At 35.0% G+C, this 16,851-nt stretch overlaps 1 protein-coding gene across 1 annotated transcript; it reads left to right on the top strand.

Annotated features, from left to right (window-relative positions):
* Window positions 1–5,504: 5,504 nt before the first annotated feature.
* On the top strand, window positions 5,505–15,704 carry LOC112722544 (uncharacterized). Its single transcript, XM_025773607.3, has 17 exons — window positions 5,505–5,929; window positions 6,036–6,167; window positions 6,632–6,769; window positions 6,879–6,929; window positions 7,252–7,341; window positions 7,476–7,622; window positions 8,218–8,324; window positions 8,736–8,805; window positions 9,174–9,869; window positions 10,263–10,424; window positions 11,138–11,303; window positions 11,756–11,898; window positions 12,573–12,857; window positions 12,958–13,092; window positions 13,169–13,350; window positions 13,564–13,648; window positions 15,427–15,704. The coding sequence occupies exons 1-16, from the start codon at window positions 5,837–5,839 to the stop codon at window positions 13,628–13,630; spliced, it is 2,664 nt and encodes an 887-aa protein (XP_025629392.1). The 5' UTR covers window positions 5,505–5,836; the 3' UTR covers window positions 13,631–13,648; window positions 15,427–15,704.
* Window positions 15,705–16,851: the final 1,147 nt, after the last annotated feature.

Here is a 16,851-nt window from a genome sequence, read left to right on the forward strand (position 1 = left end):
TGATCAAGTGACAGTATCTAGATGACATAAGCCAATTAAGTAATGTACCACAAGAAGTACTAAACAGAGTCAAACACAACCTAGTCCAATAACTTTGAAAACAACTTAAATAATTCATCCAAAAAGCTCATTAACAAAAAAAAAAAGGATTGCTAAATCAGTTCTACAATGTCAAAAGACCCTAATACAACACATTTATAATGGCTTTTTCTTTGGGTTCTCTGAAGGCTTTAAAAGTGCATGTGTGGGCATGAATTCCATGAACCTCTTTGTGGTGCCTTTACTTGCTGCATTCATTGTTTGTTGAGAAACCAACGAGGGAGCACTAGAGCTGGAATTTGGCACACGCACTTGGCCTGGATGATTCAGCATTAAATGATTCAACAATGTTGTTGGTAACATTATCCACTTTAGGCCAATCAGAAAATCCTGATTTCGACCATGATGATTATTCATAAGTTGACAAGTACTCCCAAGCTCTTGCATTGATCCGTTTGACATAGGCCATTGCTTTTTTAAATTTCAAATCGGTCATTGTCCGAGAATACTGCCGCAAAGCTCCTCTTTGTCCTTCCATCTCTTGTTCAAATTTTGCCATATGTGTATAACACAAAACCTATGTGGTACTTTTGGCATGGCTTCTTGAAGTGCTGGAACCAACCCTAAACCAAATATCGAAACCAACATTCAATAGTACAACAGAGGTGCACAAATGCAAATAACTAAGTCATCAAGATTTATAAATTACCTTTTGCTTGTCACTCATGAAGTTTCAACCAAATTCTTTATAATCTCCGATATCTTCATGAAGTAGCTGCAAGAACCATTTCCAATTTTCTTTTGTTTCAACATCAACCACAGCATATACTATAGGAAATAGATGATTATTCGCGTCTTGTCCTACAGCTGTGAGTAGTTGCCCCCTAAAATACCCCTTAAGAAAGGTTCCATCAAGGAAAATAAAAGTCCTACAACCACACTTAAATCCTCTCTTACATGCCTCTAAGCATATATATAAACTTCTAAACTTAGGCAAACCCTCTGGCTGTGGATGTGTGCTCATAGTATATGTAGAACCAAGATTCGCCTTAAGCAGCTCCCATAAATAATTACGTAGCTTCCCATACTGTTCCTTCTCCGTACTTCAATGATGTCCTTCGCCATCTCCATTGCCCTATACATCATTCGCTCACCTACACTTATGTCATATTCTATCTTGAACCACTCTTCTGCCTCCCTTTGTAGCAAATTAGGAGAAATTTTAACCTTGTTAACTAACTCTCCAACCACCCATTTACATGTTACTGATCTAGATTTGTTACTCTTAGGATAGGTGTGCTCATCAACTAGAATCTTGATTTGAAAACTTGGTAGAAAATTTCTTCTTGAACAGTATACCTCCCACGGACAGTCCTGATCATAACAAATAACTCTGCATCTTAAAGGTTTCACCTTCAAAAAGAACACTTCTCTCCCCACTTGGATATTAAACTTCTTCACAGCATCCTTGAACTCTTGTATTGTTGCAAACTTCATGCCTAGCTCGAGTCTTACTTGGCCGAAGCATGCATGAGGATTGTGTTGTGGAAATATCAGAACCCCGTCTTCATCATCTGATTCAGCCAAACTGTGGAGATCCTTAAACTCGTGCTGGAACTCATTTTCCCCACCCCCACCAACTCCATCAGCATTAGACTCATGTACAGACACAATCATTGTTGGGGACTCATTGTCCCTGGGAGGAATGATTATCTAACCTGATGGTTGGGGCCTTGAGTGTCTCTTCTTTCTGATTGTGCTAAATTACCTTCCCCCTCCTCATTATGATTCTTGTCTAGAATAACATAAAAAAAAATATCCGGTGTTAACAACATGGCAGTTTAGTATTTATATGATACCCAAATTGCATAATTTTTTTAAATGAAATTACCTTCCACTGCAAGTTCAACATGTGGATTCACATCTTCACTTGACACTTTTCTGTGCAGATTCTACTTCTCCTCTAATTTCTTCAGTTGGTGTTTCCCCTCCTAATTTGGTGGTGCCCAATAGTGGTGGCCTTACATGTTTCTTTCTAATCCTCTTTCTACCATATCTACTGACATTCTCAAAGGTTGACTCACCAACTACTGTAGCTTGGCCCTCCCTATTTTGCTCCTCATTGGTTTCATGTCCAGCAGTTTGATCTCCCTCAACTTAGGGTGCCTCAGTTGGTAGTACATTAGTGGTCTTTACACTATTGTTGTTTTCATCATGCACCTCAGAAACAACATTACCCTTCTCTTGACCCACTTCTTCATTACCATTGTACTGATCCTCCATCACTTCATCTTCTCCCTGCCTTTCATCATTATCACACACATCCTCATCATCTACCTCTACAACTTCTACCTCATCATCAGATACCTCGACTTCATCTACGTACCCAAGATTTTCTAGAACAAGATGCTCAAAATACAAGTAAACCATATTACCATTTTTCATAGCAGCATCACACATACTAATAACATTAGCATCCCTCTTAAGCGGCCTTAAACCATTTGATAAGTCAAAATCGGGTTCCAACCAATGAACGTCCTTAAACCCTGTGTAATCTAAATTGAGAAACAACCCTTCTACCAAAAATAAATTACAAGTATCCACACATACTCTGTCGATGTTGCTGACATACAGTACCCCCAGAATATTGCATTCCACCCTTTTGATTGCTCTCTAACCTACCCATGTAGTGCATCACGAATGTTATGAGTGTTGACATCTGAAACTCTAAGCAGAAAAAAGACACATTTTAATACTAACAGAGCTCCAATCAACTACTAAATTTGTTCTTCTAAAACAGAAAAAAATGACCCTAACGAAACTCTAAACCAATGCAATACAGCAAACAACGCATACACCAGAAAACAAAATTTGAATGCCCGAAAATCCACATTATCACATACTTAGTTGCCATTTTTTTCATCAAAGACCATATAACCACAACAACATGAACGACACAAAGTTCCTAACGGCAAAGATAATATGCGTACCTTGTCAGATGAACAACCACCAAGATGCGACAATGCCCTTTCAAACCAGCGCCACGGCGACGGTGGACGGACGATGGTCTTCGACGGTGACTTGAAGAGGAGAAGATGGAGAGGCAACAATGACTGCAGCGTTAACCCTTTTACTCTCTTGTACAGTGACTTCTTAATACATTAGTTGGAATTAGGTTATTAATTAGGGATTAGGGTTAATGAATTGAAAAATTTGGGAACGGGTTCAGGTAAGCTTTCCATTTGTCACACAAGCTTTTTCGTTTGCCACATTAGACACTTTCGTCAATGGAGAAGGCATCACTTGACGGATGGACATTTCATGCACATTTTTAAATTATTCAAGAATATTTTTGTCGATAATAAAAGTGGGGACATTATTGTCAGCATTTACAAAATTCGAGAGTATTTTTGGTGGTTAACCTTTTATATAAGGGTAAAGTATACTTTTTGTCCTTAAAGTTTGGCAAAAGTTTCAAAAATACCTCTAAGTTTTATTTTGTTTCAATTTTGTCCCAAAAATTTTCAATTTGCATCAAATATACCATCGACGGCTAAATTTTCAAAAAATTTAAGACCAATCTAACAATAATGCATGAAAATTATGTTTGATTTACTTGTGTTGAGGGGTTATTATTATAAAATTGTTGTTGAATCGGTCTTAAATTTTTTGAAAATTTAGCCGTCAAGGGTATATTTGATGCAAATTGAAAACTTTTGGGATAAAATTGAAACAAAATAAAACTTAGAAGTATTTTTGAAACTTTTGTCAAACTTCAGGGATAAAAAGTATAATTTACCCTATATAATCTATCTATCTATCTATCTATCCATTCTTAATATATAAAAGTATATATAAGTTTACCCATATTACTTTTAAGACATCTTTCTTCTCCTACTAATGCCATGTCATCAACATCGCTTACTTGGCAAAATTTTAGAATCAACGACTCATTTTTTGCCAAATCATCTATTATTTCCAAATCAGCAAAAATATATATATATATACAAAAAATAATATAATAATTACCAACGATAATAATTAGAAATTAATAGCGTCTAACCAAATTTGTAACTTATAAAGACATTAAATTCATATTCCTATATTTATTATATCTTACCGTTGTAAACAATATAATAAGTTTATAATTCTAATAATTAATTTATTAATTTCTATAAATAACTCATTCAATGTAATAAACATCTATATTACAAACGTCATAATAATATTATTAATCATAATAATTTTTACGTTACAAATATTCAAATTCTATACTATTTAAACTACTTATACAAGTCTCTTATTACTATTCCTTCAAATAACATCAAATTTAGCACAAAAAATTTATTTCTGAACTACACACCATCTCAAACTTACTCAATGGAGATAATTATGTTGAATGTGAAAAGTGTAAGAAGAAAGCATATGAAAAAGGAGATAACTATATTTGTGCAACATGTAATCAAACACCACACTATCCAACAATAAGTTAACTCTATATTTTTCATAATCCCATCTATCAAATTATTAGTTACTAACTCAATACTTATTTTAGGTTCGAAATTCAATTAAAGGTATCAAAGTGGTACAACAACTTTTGTACTATTTGATGGCAAAGCAAAAAAAATTATTGGGTACAACTGTTTCAAATCTAATGGCACCCCAGAAAAGAAATGACATTGAAGCACCACTCCAATTGAAAAATTTGTGCAACCCCACTTATATTTGAAGCCAATGTAAATGATTTTAATCTTAAAGAAAGTTCTAAACAATACACTCTTACTAAGACATTTGTTCCAACAAAAACACTGAACCTCAACACTCGTTACAACAAATAAAACAGGTAATACTAAAAAAAATCACTTATTTTAGTTATTTTAGACATCATTTTTATTTCTAATTTAAATTATTCATTGATTATAGGAACTAACTTCGCCAACACTAGTATCATTAGACGAAGATCACATATCCATCAAGAGATTAAGGAGAAAGAAAACTATACAAATTCAAGACACATATTCGAAAGAAGAACATACTTGCAAAGATGGAACAAACAACACAATAAAAAGTGCATATAACTCAACAATTCATAAAGAACATGCCTTCATAAGAATGTACACAGAAAGAAGAAAGTAACAACTCTAACAACAACTAATAAAAAAAAGAGGACGAGTGCCACATAAAAAGACTAAATTTATCAACTAAAACAAATACAAAAGTCAAACTACCAAATAAAAATATCATTTTTTACATATAATTCTAATATCTAAATTTTTTGTACTACAAATTATTTTAAATAAAATATCTTTTAAATTTAACTTTAGTTTATATATTTAATTTAATTATATAAAATATAATAATTTTTAATATTTATTATATACTATCGTTAATTTACTGCCTCGCGCACATAGCGCAAATCTCATTCTTATTATTTATAACTGGTCAATCGGTTTAACCTATACTTCACCAAATGAACTAGTGATCGAGTGACCAAATAATTTGGCCAGGTCGAATGTTAGTTCGGTTATGATGACTATGGTACTCGCAATAATTTAGGCCCCGATTCCAATTTAATTATACCCGACCCGACTATCTGTTTATGACTCTACGTGCGAAAGAAGATAACCAAACTTCGAAGAGAAAGAAAAAACCACCGTGGTAGAATCTCCGCGTCACCACTCACCACTGAACTTTTGAGTCTGAACTAGAAAGTGAGCGCATAAACAAACCCTAGAAAGCTTCAATTGGGGGAAATTTGGGGAAATAGAGCGAATACTGGAATTGAGAGTCGCAATCAATGGGTGCGAGTCGGAAGCTTCAGGGAGAGATCGATCGCGTCCTCAAGAAAGTCCAGGAAGGTGTTGAAGTCTTTGATAGTATCTGGAACAAGGTCCTACCTCTTCTTTTTGGGTCAAATTTAAATCTTAATTTTCTTTTTAAATTTTGCTGATCGAAAATTCACGCGAGTAATGGCGGCGTTGGTTGGGTTGTGTTAGGTTTACGACACAGATAATGCCAACCAGAAGGAGAAGTTTGAAGCAGACCTCAAGAAGGAGATTAAGAAGCTTCAGAGGTACAGGGATCAAATTAAGACTTGGATTCAGTCCAGCGAAATCAAGGACAAGAAGGTGCTTGATATACTGCATGTTCAAATTCCCTTTATACTAAATGGAATATACAAAAAATAAAAAATGGTGCTTGCTATACTAAATTTCGCACTGATATGCCGAATTTATGCTCTTTTATTTGGAATGTTAGTTCCTTCAGTGTTTTGGGTTTTTAATCAATCAGGGTTTTATACATATGCTGAATAGCTGAATTATGATGGTTGGTGAAATGAGTTAACTTTGGAAATTTTAGATGAATGTGAATGTGATGTGATTTCAAGGAATTCACATGCAGTGGATGTATGTCGGTATGAGTATGATTGTGTCATTTTGAACCCATTGAGTAAATGATAATAATGCGTATATTGCCCTGCTTTGTTGCATACCCTTTTCTTGCGGGGATGGGGGGCTCTTGTGTTTTGGTGGTTGTGCTGCCTCGGTTCATTGTGATAATATGGTTTCTCTTTTGGCACATTTTGATATAGGTTAGTGCCTCTTATGAGCAAGCTCTAGTGGATGCGCGCAAGTTAATTGAACGTGAAATGGAAAGGTTTAAGATATGTGAAAAGGAGACAAAGACCAAAGCATTCTCTAAGGAAGGCTTAGGTCAACAGCCTAAGACTGTAAGTCTGACCATGCCCAAAAAAAAGGCTCCTTTGCTATTTTTCTAGTTTTGTATTACTTGTTATGCCTTCTTTGTGCTGAGCGTTGTGTTTTGCTATTTTCTTACAGGATCCAAAAGAGAAGGCTAAATCAGAGACAAGGGATTGGTTGAACAATGTGGTATGAAGTCAATTCCTTTGAATAATTTTCCAGTTTGCTTATTGTGCTTGCGTCCAAAGTATGGCTAAAACTTGTTTGTGTTTATAGCTTTTCTGCCATCGTGTTCTTACTGTTGGATAGCTAATTCTCAGCCTTGTTTGCTTTGTATCTATTATCCAATATCCATGCTTATTGCAACATGATAAAATTTCTTGTGTAGGTTGACTGTTTATTGGAAATTTATGTTGCATTTCTCTTTGATGATATGTTGTTTAAATTTCATAAAATATTAATTTGAATGATGTGCCTGGCTCTCATCATTTTTTTTTAAATATTCGAGTAGGTTGGGGAGTTAGAATCTCAGATTGATAACTTTGAAGCGGAGCTTGAAGGGCTTTCTGTCAAGAAAGGAAAGAACAGGCCACCTAGATTGGTATGAAACATTCATACATTTCTGTGCTCTGCAAAGATCAACTGTTTTCAAAATCTCAAAAGCATTTCTGTTAAAATGATGGTTGACCTTTTGAACGGTCACTTACATCATGTCATGTTTTTCTTCTTTCTCAGACACATCTAGAGACATCAATTACTCGGCACAAGGCTCATATAAAGAAATGTGAATTTATCTTGAGGCTATTAGACAATGATGAGTTAAGTCCGGAGCAGGTTAATGATGTCAAGGATTTCTTGGATGATTATGTAGAGCGTAATCAGGTTTGTCTAATTCATCATACCTAAAAAAGTTGGGCACTGATTTGGTTGTTAATTTAGTCTTTTTTTGGAGTGAGTGCTTAATGCATTATGCTTTGATAGAGGTGCTTGGAGGGGATTGAATTAACGTTGCTCTGTTTTTTGAAGATGACTCAAAATGAGATGCTGTCATTTAACCTTCCGATCTTTATGTATTCATTTTTATGAACATTTTTACATCTTTCTTCACTATTATTTTATGAAAGGGCACAATGACATTGTTTGATCCACGTAACCAACTCCACCTAGAAAGATAAGGCTTTCTTGTTGTCGTCGTTGCTACTGCTGCTGCTGTTTGTCTCAATTTTCTTATGTTGACATGGTTCATGATAGGAGTATGGCACTGAAGAATTATTGAGGCTATTTAGCTGGCCTCATCCAGTACACAAGGCATAGTAGTTGTTTGTTGTGTTTGTTGCTGTATGAATGAAAACCTAACCTTCTGTTTCCCTTCAAACTTAACCACCTGAACATATCATTACCATAATGCTTGACAATTTGCAATAGTGAACGACTTATTGTAACTTTTCTGTTTCTTCTATTTTTCATTTTTCTGCAGGAGGACTTTGATGAATTCAGCGATGTTGATGAACTATACAGCTCATTGCCTTTAGATAAGGTGGAGACTCTTGAAGATCTTGTTACAATCCCCCTGGCCTATCTAAGGTATTTGTTTGCTCACAATTGTTTTGTTGCAAGTATACAAGGGATCATTCAGTAATACATATTGAAGCAAATGTAGATTCAATTTACCACATTGGGTCATTGATTAATTTTTCACGTTGGCAAATTTTGCTGGATTCCTTGCTGGGCTATGCAGTTTATGATGGTAATGTATTATAGAAGTCTAACATTTAATTGATGGGTGATGCGGATTTTAATTTCGGAAGTGGTTAACTCTTTACAAGATACCCTCCATGAACCTCTTAATTGTGGGAGTCTAATGCACTGAGTTACCCTGTTTTTATTTTATTATTTTGACCCTAGGTTCCTATAACATTCCCTTTTGGTTAACTTGTAAATACAATTCCTTTTGGAACTCCTGATTTGTTTTGTTTTCTGGTAGGCTACTCCTAGTCTCAGCTTGAAGAATACTTTGGCTGTCTCAGCATCACAATCAGCATCAGCATCTGCCTCACAAACATCTGTATGTATTTCATGTTTATGTTTATATGGAAGGATGCAGGAGTCAATGTTGTTGATATGAAAACATAAGAATGGTTTCAGAAAACTTTTGAGGGATCAAATGTTAGGATGTTATTTTTTTTCATGCCATAAAAAAGGGCTATCCATTTCCTTTTATTTTGCCTATAAGCAATTTTGATGATGTGATCTTAAAGCATCTGTCTAATTAAGAGTAATAGTAGTTAAGATTTTCAGATAATTATTGGTATTTCACCTGGTGAGTGTAGAAACAAGCGTGCATCTGCCATTTTAAATTGATGAACAATATTGTTGATTCTATTTCCAGGAAACTTTGACTTCTAATCATCAGGGTGTTTCCTCTTCTTCCAGGAGCAAGCTGATGACACAGCATCCCAGGATAGCAATTCTGATATTGGTGCAAGAACTCCACCTGCGAAAGTTAGTGGAATTATTTCTGCTACTTCCACACCAGCTGGCAACCATGCTACTCCTCTTTCTGTGAATGTTTCTACGCATAATTTGTCCAGTGCACCAGCTGCTGGATTGGTCCTTTCTGGTTCGAATTCAGTTCGGAGTCCCATGGAGAATGCTAATGCTGCGAATTCACCTTCTGCGAATCAATCTTCCTCTTTGAAGGAAGAAGAGATTAATAGTTTCCCTGGCCGGAGACCATCCCCATCGCTTTCTGATGCAGCACTAAGGAGCATTGGCCGAAACAACCTTTCAAATCAAGCAGCAGCTAGCATCCCTCTTGGTGCTGGGAACATGGTTTCTAACAATGGAACCCTTGGTTCAGTCCCTTCAGCCTCTGAAATAACTAAGAGGAACATGTTGGCAGCTGATGATAGACTTGGTGGAAGTAGTGGGATGGTGCAGCCTCTTGTATCCCCATTAAGTAATAGCAGATTGATTTTGCCTCAGGTTGGGAAGGCTAATGAAGCTGCCTCAGCTGACTCTAATGCCATTAATGAGGCTGCAGCTGTATCTAGTAGAGTTTTCTCCCCATCTGTGGTTCCTGGCATGCAATGGAGACCTGGAAGTCCATTCCAGAACCAAAGTGATGCGGTAAATTGTCTTAAATTTTAGTATGATATATGGTGGTCATATGTTTTTTTTTTGGCAAGCTTTTGTGTGGTTTCAAAGTAGGAGAGATTCATTTATGCCAGAAGTATGTGCAATTAGAATGTGTTATAATATTGATTGCTGAGTACCAATAGACATGTAGTTTTGTGTCAGATTCAAAGTTAAAATCTGAATCTGTACATCTGAACGAATATTTTAAGATTATCACATGCTAAGTACACTGCTAGGCCTAGAAACTTTTACTCAGTATAGGTACATTCTTTTTCTTGCTGCTGTTGACTGGTTGAATGGAAGGGTTGTTCTATGTAGCGTGTTATTGTATATGTTGAATATTTACCTCTTACAGTGCTGGTTCATTTTGATATTCATGTGCAGATTCGTCAAAGAACTGAAATAGCTCCAGATCAAAGGGAAAAGTTTTTGCAGAAGTATCAGCAAGTGCAGCAGCAGGGGCACAGCACCCTGCTTACTATGCCTTCTCTTGGAGGAAATCCTAAGCAGTTTTCTGCCCAGCAGCAAAATCCACTTTTGCAACAGGTATTTCTCCTGTTTTGGGCTTTTCTTTGCTTGTTCCAAAGACGTCGTCGTGTCTAGTTTTTCTATTCCAACAATGTCATCTTTACAATTCTAATTTTAAAAATAACTCTCTACATCTACGGAATCTACGGTTGAGTTGTCTTCGTTTGACCTCAAGGTCATGGGTTCAAACCGTGGAACCAATCACTGATACAATTAAGTTAGGCTGTTTACATTACATCCTTTGGGTATGACCTTTCTCCAGACGTTGCATTAACACGGGATTGTTGTGCATTGGGCTGCCTCATATATATATATATATAAATGGTCTCTTCTAATAATTCTTTTATGTTCTCTGTAGTCTTTTCTACTGGATTAATTGTAGCCCTACATTGTTGGATGCGGGGTTGGTTTTGATTTTTATTTTATTTTGTTTTCCCTCATCCCTCCTGTTTGAGAAATGATAGGAAAAATTTGCATAAAAGTAGGAAGATTGGTAGCTTTACTTTGTTTAAATGTACAACTAGATAGTTTGTCTTGTGCCCAATTTCATTTATTTAAAAATGCTTTAAAGAATTCTGTAGATGTATATCCTGTTTTAGCTCCATTCCATATACAATCGTATATATTTATAGTTTTACGTTTTAGTTAAATGATAATCCACAGTTCCTTCTATGACCTGACTTTATATATGATAAAAATATATTTTGCATGACATGCTACAATATTTGCAGTTTAACTCCCAAGGTTCCTCTGTTTCTTCTCAATCTGCTATTGGCCTTGGAGTCCAGTCACCAGGTCTTAGTGGTATGTCAACTACTACACTACAGCAGCCACCCAATTCGGTCCATTCCCCATCTAGTCAACAGTCATTGATGTCAGGTGTTTCCAAAGATGCAGGTGTTTGTGTTACTTGTATATAATACTATACTATATTATGCTTTGATGTATAAGTTTTATTCCCTTTTTTAGTCAGACTACTTTCCTCCTTTTTTGTTCTCTTGTTTCAATACTAAGAAAAATTGTGGAATATTTAAATGACATGGTTTACAATAAGCCTGGAAGTCATTTGATTCAAGTAGTTGATCTCTGAAAAAAGACTCTGTTCTTGAAATGCAGCCAATACCATGACGTGTTCTAGTTCCTACCTGATCATTGAGATCAAGTGGAAATTACGTCTTTGTATTAGGCTGTGAATGAATTTGCAAATTACGATACATCAACTTCAACATGTGGACATATTTGTTTCAAGAGATCAAAACCTATTTAACATATCCAAAATAAAATACCAAGATTGGTTTATGATGAAAGTTGAGGAACATATCCTAATTCCTAGATTTTTTATTATGCAGATGTTGGCAATTCTAAAATTGAAGATCCGCAACATCAGAATTTTCCTGATGATTCAGCTGTTGAATCTACTGGTAGTACTGGGGTTGGCAAGAGTCTCATAAGTGATGATGATTTGAAATCAACATTTGCTGCAGATTCTCCAGTATGCTGGCTAACGTCTTAATCTTTTATATTCTTAAGATATATCATCCTTTTGCATTACATATGAAAGCACATAAAGTTTTGTACTTTTCTGTGCTTGTAAGACAAAATGTAGTCCAATAGTTGCTAAGTAAGGTAATCATGAAAGTGTGTTAATGTGCATAATGGAATGTCTGGTTGTGGAGATAGATGAGAGTAGAGATTTGGTGCAATTTGATTAGAGAGGATATTGTAAGGGAGGGGAGCTGAAAAAGTTAAGCTGAATTTTGGCTTCGGCTTGGGAGAGTTGAGCTGCTATAGAGCTGAATATACCCTTAGTGTTTCCCCTTGGAACTAGATTCAGGAGAATAATGCACAAGGAATGGGCTAAACTAAAACTCATTAACTTACAATCATGATTAATGTTTACCTAAGGAGGTAGTGAAATTTAAATTTATATATATTTGAACGATATGGAGTTTTTTCTGGATAGCCTCTGATTTGAAAACCAGTTGTATGGCCTAGTTAAGCTGGGCAAGAGCTATATGCTTACTTGTACTCTTCTGACTTGCAGATAGAAAAAGACGCGTTTGGATTGATTTCTGTGCACATGATGTGAAAGGATATTTTGTGTGTGTGTGTGTGTGTAGTGAACTTAAGGATGACCTAAGCCAACTATTTTTGTTTATGCTACAGGCAGGGGTATCCATCTCCCTTGCAGAAGCTGGTCAAACATCCAGAGATATTGATTTGTCTCCTGGCCAACCTTTACAACCCAATCAACCTACTGGTAACCTTGGTGTCATTGGGAGAAGAAATGGCACGGATCTTGGAGCCATTGGTGATAGTTTCACTGGATCAAGTTCAAGTATTAATCCAAGTGGAGTGCGTGATCAATTATACAATTTGCAAATGCTTGAGGCAGCACACTACAAACTTCCTCTACCCAGAGACTCAGAACGTCCTAGAGCTTATACTCCTGTATGCATTGCCGATCATATTCATCTTCCTGTTCACTGCATAATCTATCATATGGCCATATAATGAGTTCTTGTTTTCCCATTTTCTTGTGGTTCTGCAGAGGCACCCAACGATAACACCTTCTAGTTATCCTCAGACACAGGCTCCTATTGTTAATAATCCTGCTTTTTGGGAGAGAGTAGGTCTTGAACCATTTGGCACTGATACATTGTTTTATGCATTTTATTATCAACAGGTACTTCAACATTCCGAGTGATTAATGTTATTCTATGAGTCAATCATGTGGGGCTTATATCTGTTATTTTATGCAGAACACTTACCAGCAGTATTTGGCTGCAAAGGAACTAAAGAAACAGTCCTGGAGATACCACAAAAAGTATAACACATGGTTTCAGCGTCATGAAGAGCCCAAAGTTGCTACAGATGAATATGAGCAAGGAACATATGTGTACTTTGATTTCCATATTGCAAATGATGACCTTCAACATGGGTGGTATGTAGACTTAATTATTATACTATTTGCAATCACTTTTTGCATATATACGTACACTGTTTTGAAATTTAAAACATGATCATTAGATGGTAAAATAAAATGAGTAGAATTTGTAGCAGCTTTTATTAGGTTTCTATCACATTTGCAATGATTGCACTTTTTAGCTGCCTTTGTGGTTACCCTTACTTGAATTACGTTGATTTTGTTTTTCAGGTGTCAAAGAATCAAAACTGAGTTCACTTTTGAATATAATTATCTTGAAGACGAGCTTCTTGTATAGAGGATTCAGACCCAAGTGGTAATAATGTCGTGGTTATTATTTTTTTTCCTTAGGTTTTAGCAAATATAATTATGTTTGATTTATAAGCTTGTTATGTTTTCCAAGTATTAGTTTTCTTTCTCATATCCTCGTTCCTTATTCTGCCATATGTGTATGGCTGTTTATTCATGTAATCATTCTCATTTCGGCCCACTAAACTTATGTTCATGTTCTCGCCCAACACTTAGTTCTAGACAACATAGCTGGTCTAATGATAGTACGATGAATTTACACTAAGTTTTGAAGATATTTTTTGTGGCATATAAAACCCAAAGCACTCCACCATTTTCTACCAACCAGCTTGAATCATATGATTTATGCCCTCTTCTATTTCTCTATTGTTTTGAATAATGCATCCAAGACACTTAAACCACTTTACTTGTGGTATGATGTCCCCAATTTTCACTTTACTAGTGTTTCTCCTCCGTATGCTGAATTTATACTTCCATATACTCTGACTTAGCGTGACTTGTGAGCAAATCATATACTTTCGGAGCCTATCTCCAAAAATCTAGGTTGTCATTTAAAACTTCTTGCAACTCTCCAATAAGGACGATGTCATTTGCAAAAAGCATTTAACATGGTATGGGTTCTTGGTTATGCTCATTTTGTACCTTCAAAACCAGTGTGAAAAGGTATGAGCTTAGAGATGACTATTGATGTAATCGTACACCAATGGGAAAATTCCTATGTTACACCATCTTGGGTTCAAACTCTAGTTGTAACCTCCTCATCCATGTTCTTAATTTCACGAATATGTGTAATTCTTACTCCTTTCTTCTCCAAAACCTTCAATAGGACCTTTCTTGGTATTCTATCATTTGTCTTTTCCAAGTTAATAAACACCATTTGTAGATCCTTTTTGTTATTCTGGGTCACTTCCATCATTCTCCTTAACAAGAATATGTCCTCCGTGGTAGTTCTACCCGGCATAAAACCAATATGTATTCCAAAACTCGAGTCTCTTGTCTCAACCTCCATTTTATCACCTTTTTCCAGAATTTCAAGGTATGGCTCATAAGCTTGATCCCTTTGTGGTTTCCACAATTTTCTATATCTTATTGTTGTAGATAGGGAGATGCTCTTCCTCCAGTTGTTTAGCATCTTCTTAGACTTTAAAATCTCATTAAAAAGTTTGGAAAAAATATAACAAAATATATTACTACATTGCTATTTGGAATTAATATGATTTGATGCTAGATTGAACTATAGTTTCATTCATTTTGCTCTGGTTTATTTTTAAAATCACTGTTAAACAATAGTATAGCCTAAAAAGACAGTAGAAAGATTGAGGAATAAGGTTGAAGGGAGAAAAAAAAACCCTTTCTTCGGTTTGGTGGTTGGGGGATCCCATCCTTTTCTGTAGTGAAACAAGGGTGAGAGTGCCACTTTGGAAATATATCTAGAAACTTCATTGTAGTGGATGGCCGGGCAAATGAAATTTAACATGCTAAGTTGAAGCAATCGGCATTTTCCATTTCTTTCTTTCTTTCTTTCTTTCTTATTTAGTTTTTTGCTCAACTCTGCCTGTGGTCTATACTACACATATAGAATATTGGGAGACTTGATGAATTAGACAATTAGTTGTGTTTTGCCTGGATTTAAAGAAAGGATAATGAATTGCCGAGTTAGATAGCTCATATTTGGCTTCCGAGCTACCTTGTTAAGTTGCACATGTCATGCTTCTTATATTGGTACTCTGCTTTACAAGAGTTGTTTTGTGTATTTCTTACCATATCCGGCCCTTGTCATTGCAGGTTTATTGCCAAATGGGTCTGGAGTCATGGAATCATTGGTAATGTAATTCACAGGCTACCTTGTATAGGCAAGGCAGTGACTATTTTGCTCTTTGCGGCTAGTTGAACTAGCTTGTCTATTTTCATTTAGGAGAGTTCTTTAGAGCATGGAAACTATGTACATTTACCCTTTTAAACCTATTCCTATGTGGAGCTCTGGGGTCCCCATTCAGTGCCTAGGAATGATGTGCATGTGTAGTGTTTTCTTATAATCATAGTTGCACACTGATTTGATGCCATATGCCTATATTTACTTGATAAACGTTTTTGAAGTATATTTTGAACTGATTTAGTCACGTTAGCTCAAAGACTACTACACAAAAAATCATGTTGTTATATGCATAATAACTTCTAAAACTCCATGTGATACTAGCGAAATTTTCATTTTTTTTTCCCAGATTCATATCCGGTCTTGTGCTTTGAAAACACCATGAATGTAATTGGTTTATTACTTTATTACTGCTACTGCGAAATTGATGTGCTTTTACTTATTGCATCAATGCACCGTTGAAATCACTGGATTGTTTTTCTGGTTAAGAGTGCATAGATAATGTACATAATTTCATCCTCGAAGAATGTTCAACCGAGGGATCGATTGCACTAACTACTTTGTAAGACATTTTCCTGAGTTTTACAAGCAATACAATAAAACAGACTATACTAAACTTTCTAGGTACTAATGATTTCCAGTGTCATTAATTTCTCGAAATTTACATGTACAATGTGAACAGGCGTCAGCTTTTCAAAATAGATACATGGAGTAATATATCAAATTAGTCTTTAAAAGAATTTCTAATTTTTAGTTGGATAATTTAATCTTCAATAAATTTTAACAATGAAATCAATTTTTATCTTTTGTTTTGTTCATACCTATCAGATTCGGTCCGATCCACTGAAAATCCAGTCACCTGGTCATGAACGTGGGTTGGGTCATCATTTAAACCGGTTAAGCAATTAATTTGGTCAAATTTAGTCAAATATGATAAAATTCGGTCAAACTCTGAATCGATCCGATCAAACCTGGTTAAGCTAAAAAATATTATTTTCTATACATAATTTTTTTATTAAATGTTTTACATAAATAAAATTAAATTATATTCACAAATTTAAAGAAAAAATAATTTATTAACTACAATATATTTTTTATGTTTATGATTGTTATTTTTATTTTTTTTTATAAATATTTAAAGAGTATAATATATATAAATTTATAAATATTTGAAGAGTATAATAAATATAAACTAATGAATGATTTATTAAAATTTAAAAATAATTAATTGAATACAAAATAAGAATAATGAAAAAAGATATTTTTCATAGAAATTAAAAAATATATATATAATTATTTAATTATAACTGGATTAACCGGTTCAATTTGTGATTCAT

This window comes from Arachis hypogaea, chromosome 11, assembly GCF_003086295.3.
Source record: "Arachis hypogaea cultivar Tifrunner chromosome 11, arahy.Tifrunner.gnm2.J5K5, whole genome shotgun sequence".
Lineage (NCBI taxonomy): Eukaryota > Viridiplantae > Streptophyta > Magnoliopsida > Fabales > Fabaceae > Arachis > Arachis hypogaea.

Coding starts and splice junctions, on each gene's coding strand:
- LOC112722544 (XM_025773607.3), top strand. CDS start 5,837: ATGGGTGCGAGTCGGAAGCTTCAGGGAGAGATCGATCGCGTCCTCAAG. Junction 8,325..8,735: donor ATCCCCCTGGCCTATCTAAG/GTATTTGTTTGC, acceptor GGCTACTCCTAG/TCTCAGCTTGAAGAATACTT. Junction 8,806..9,173: donor CATCTGCCTCACAAACATCT/GTATGTATTTCA, acceptor CTCTTCTTCCAG/GAGCAAGCTGATGACACAGC.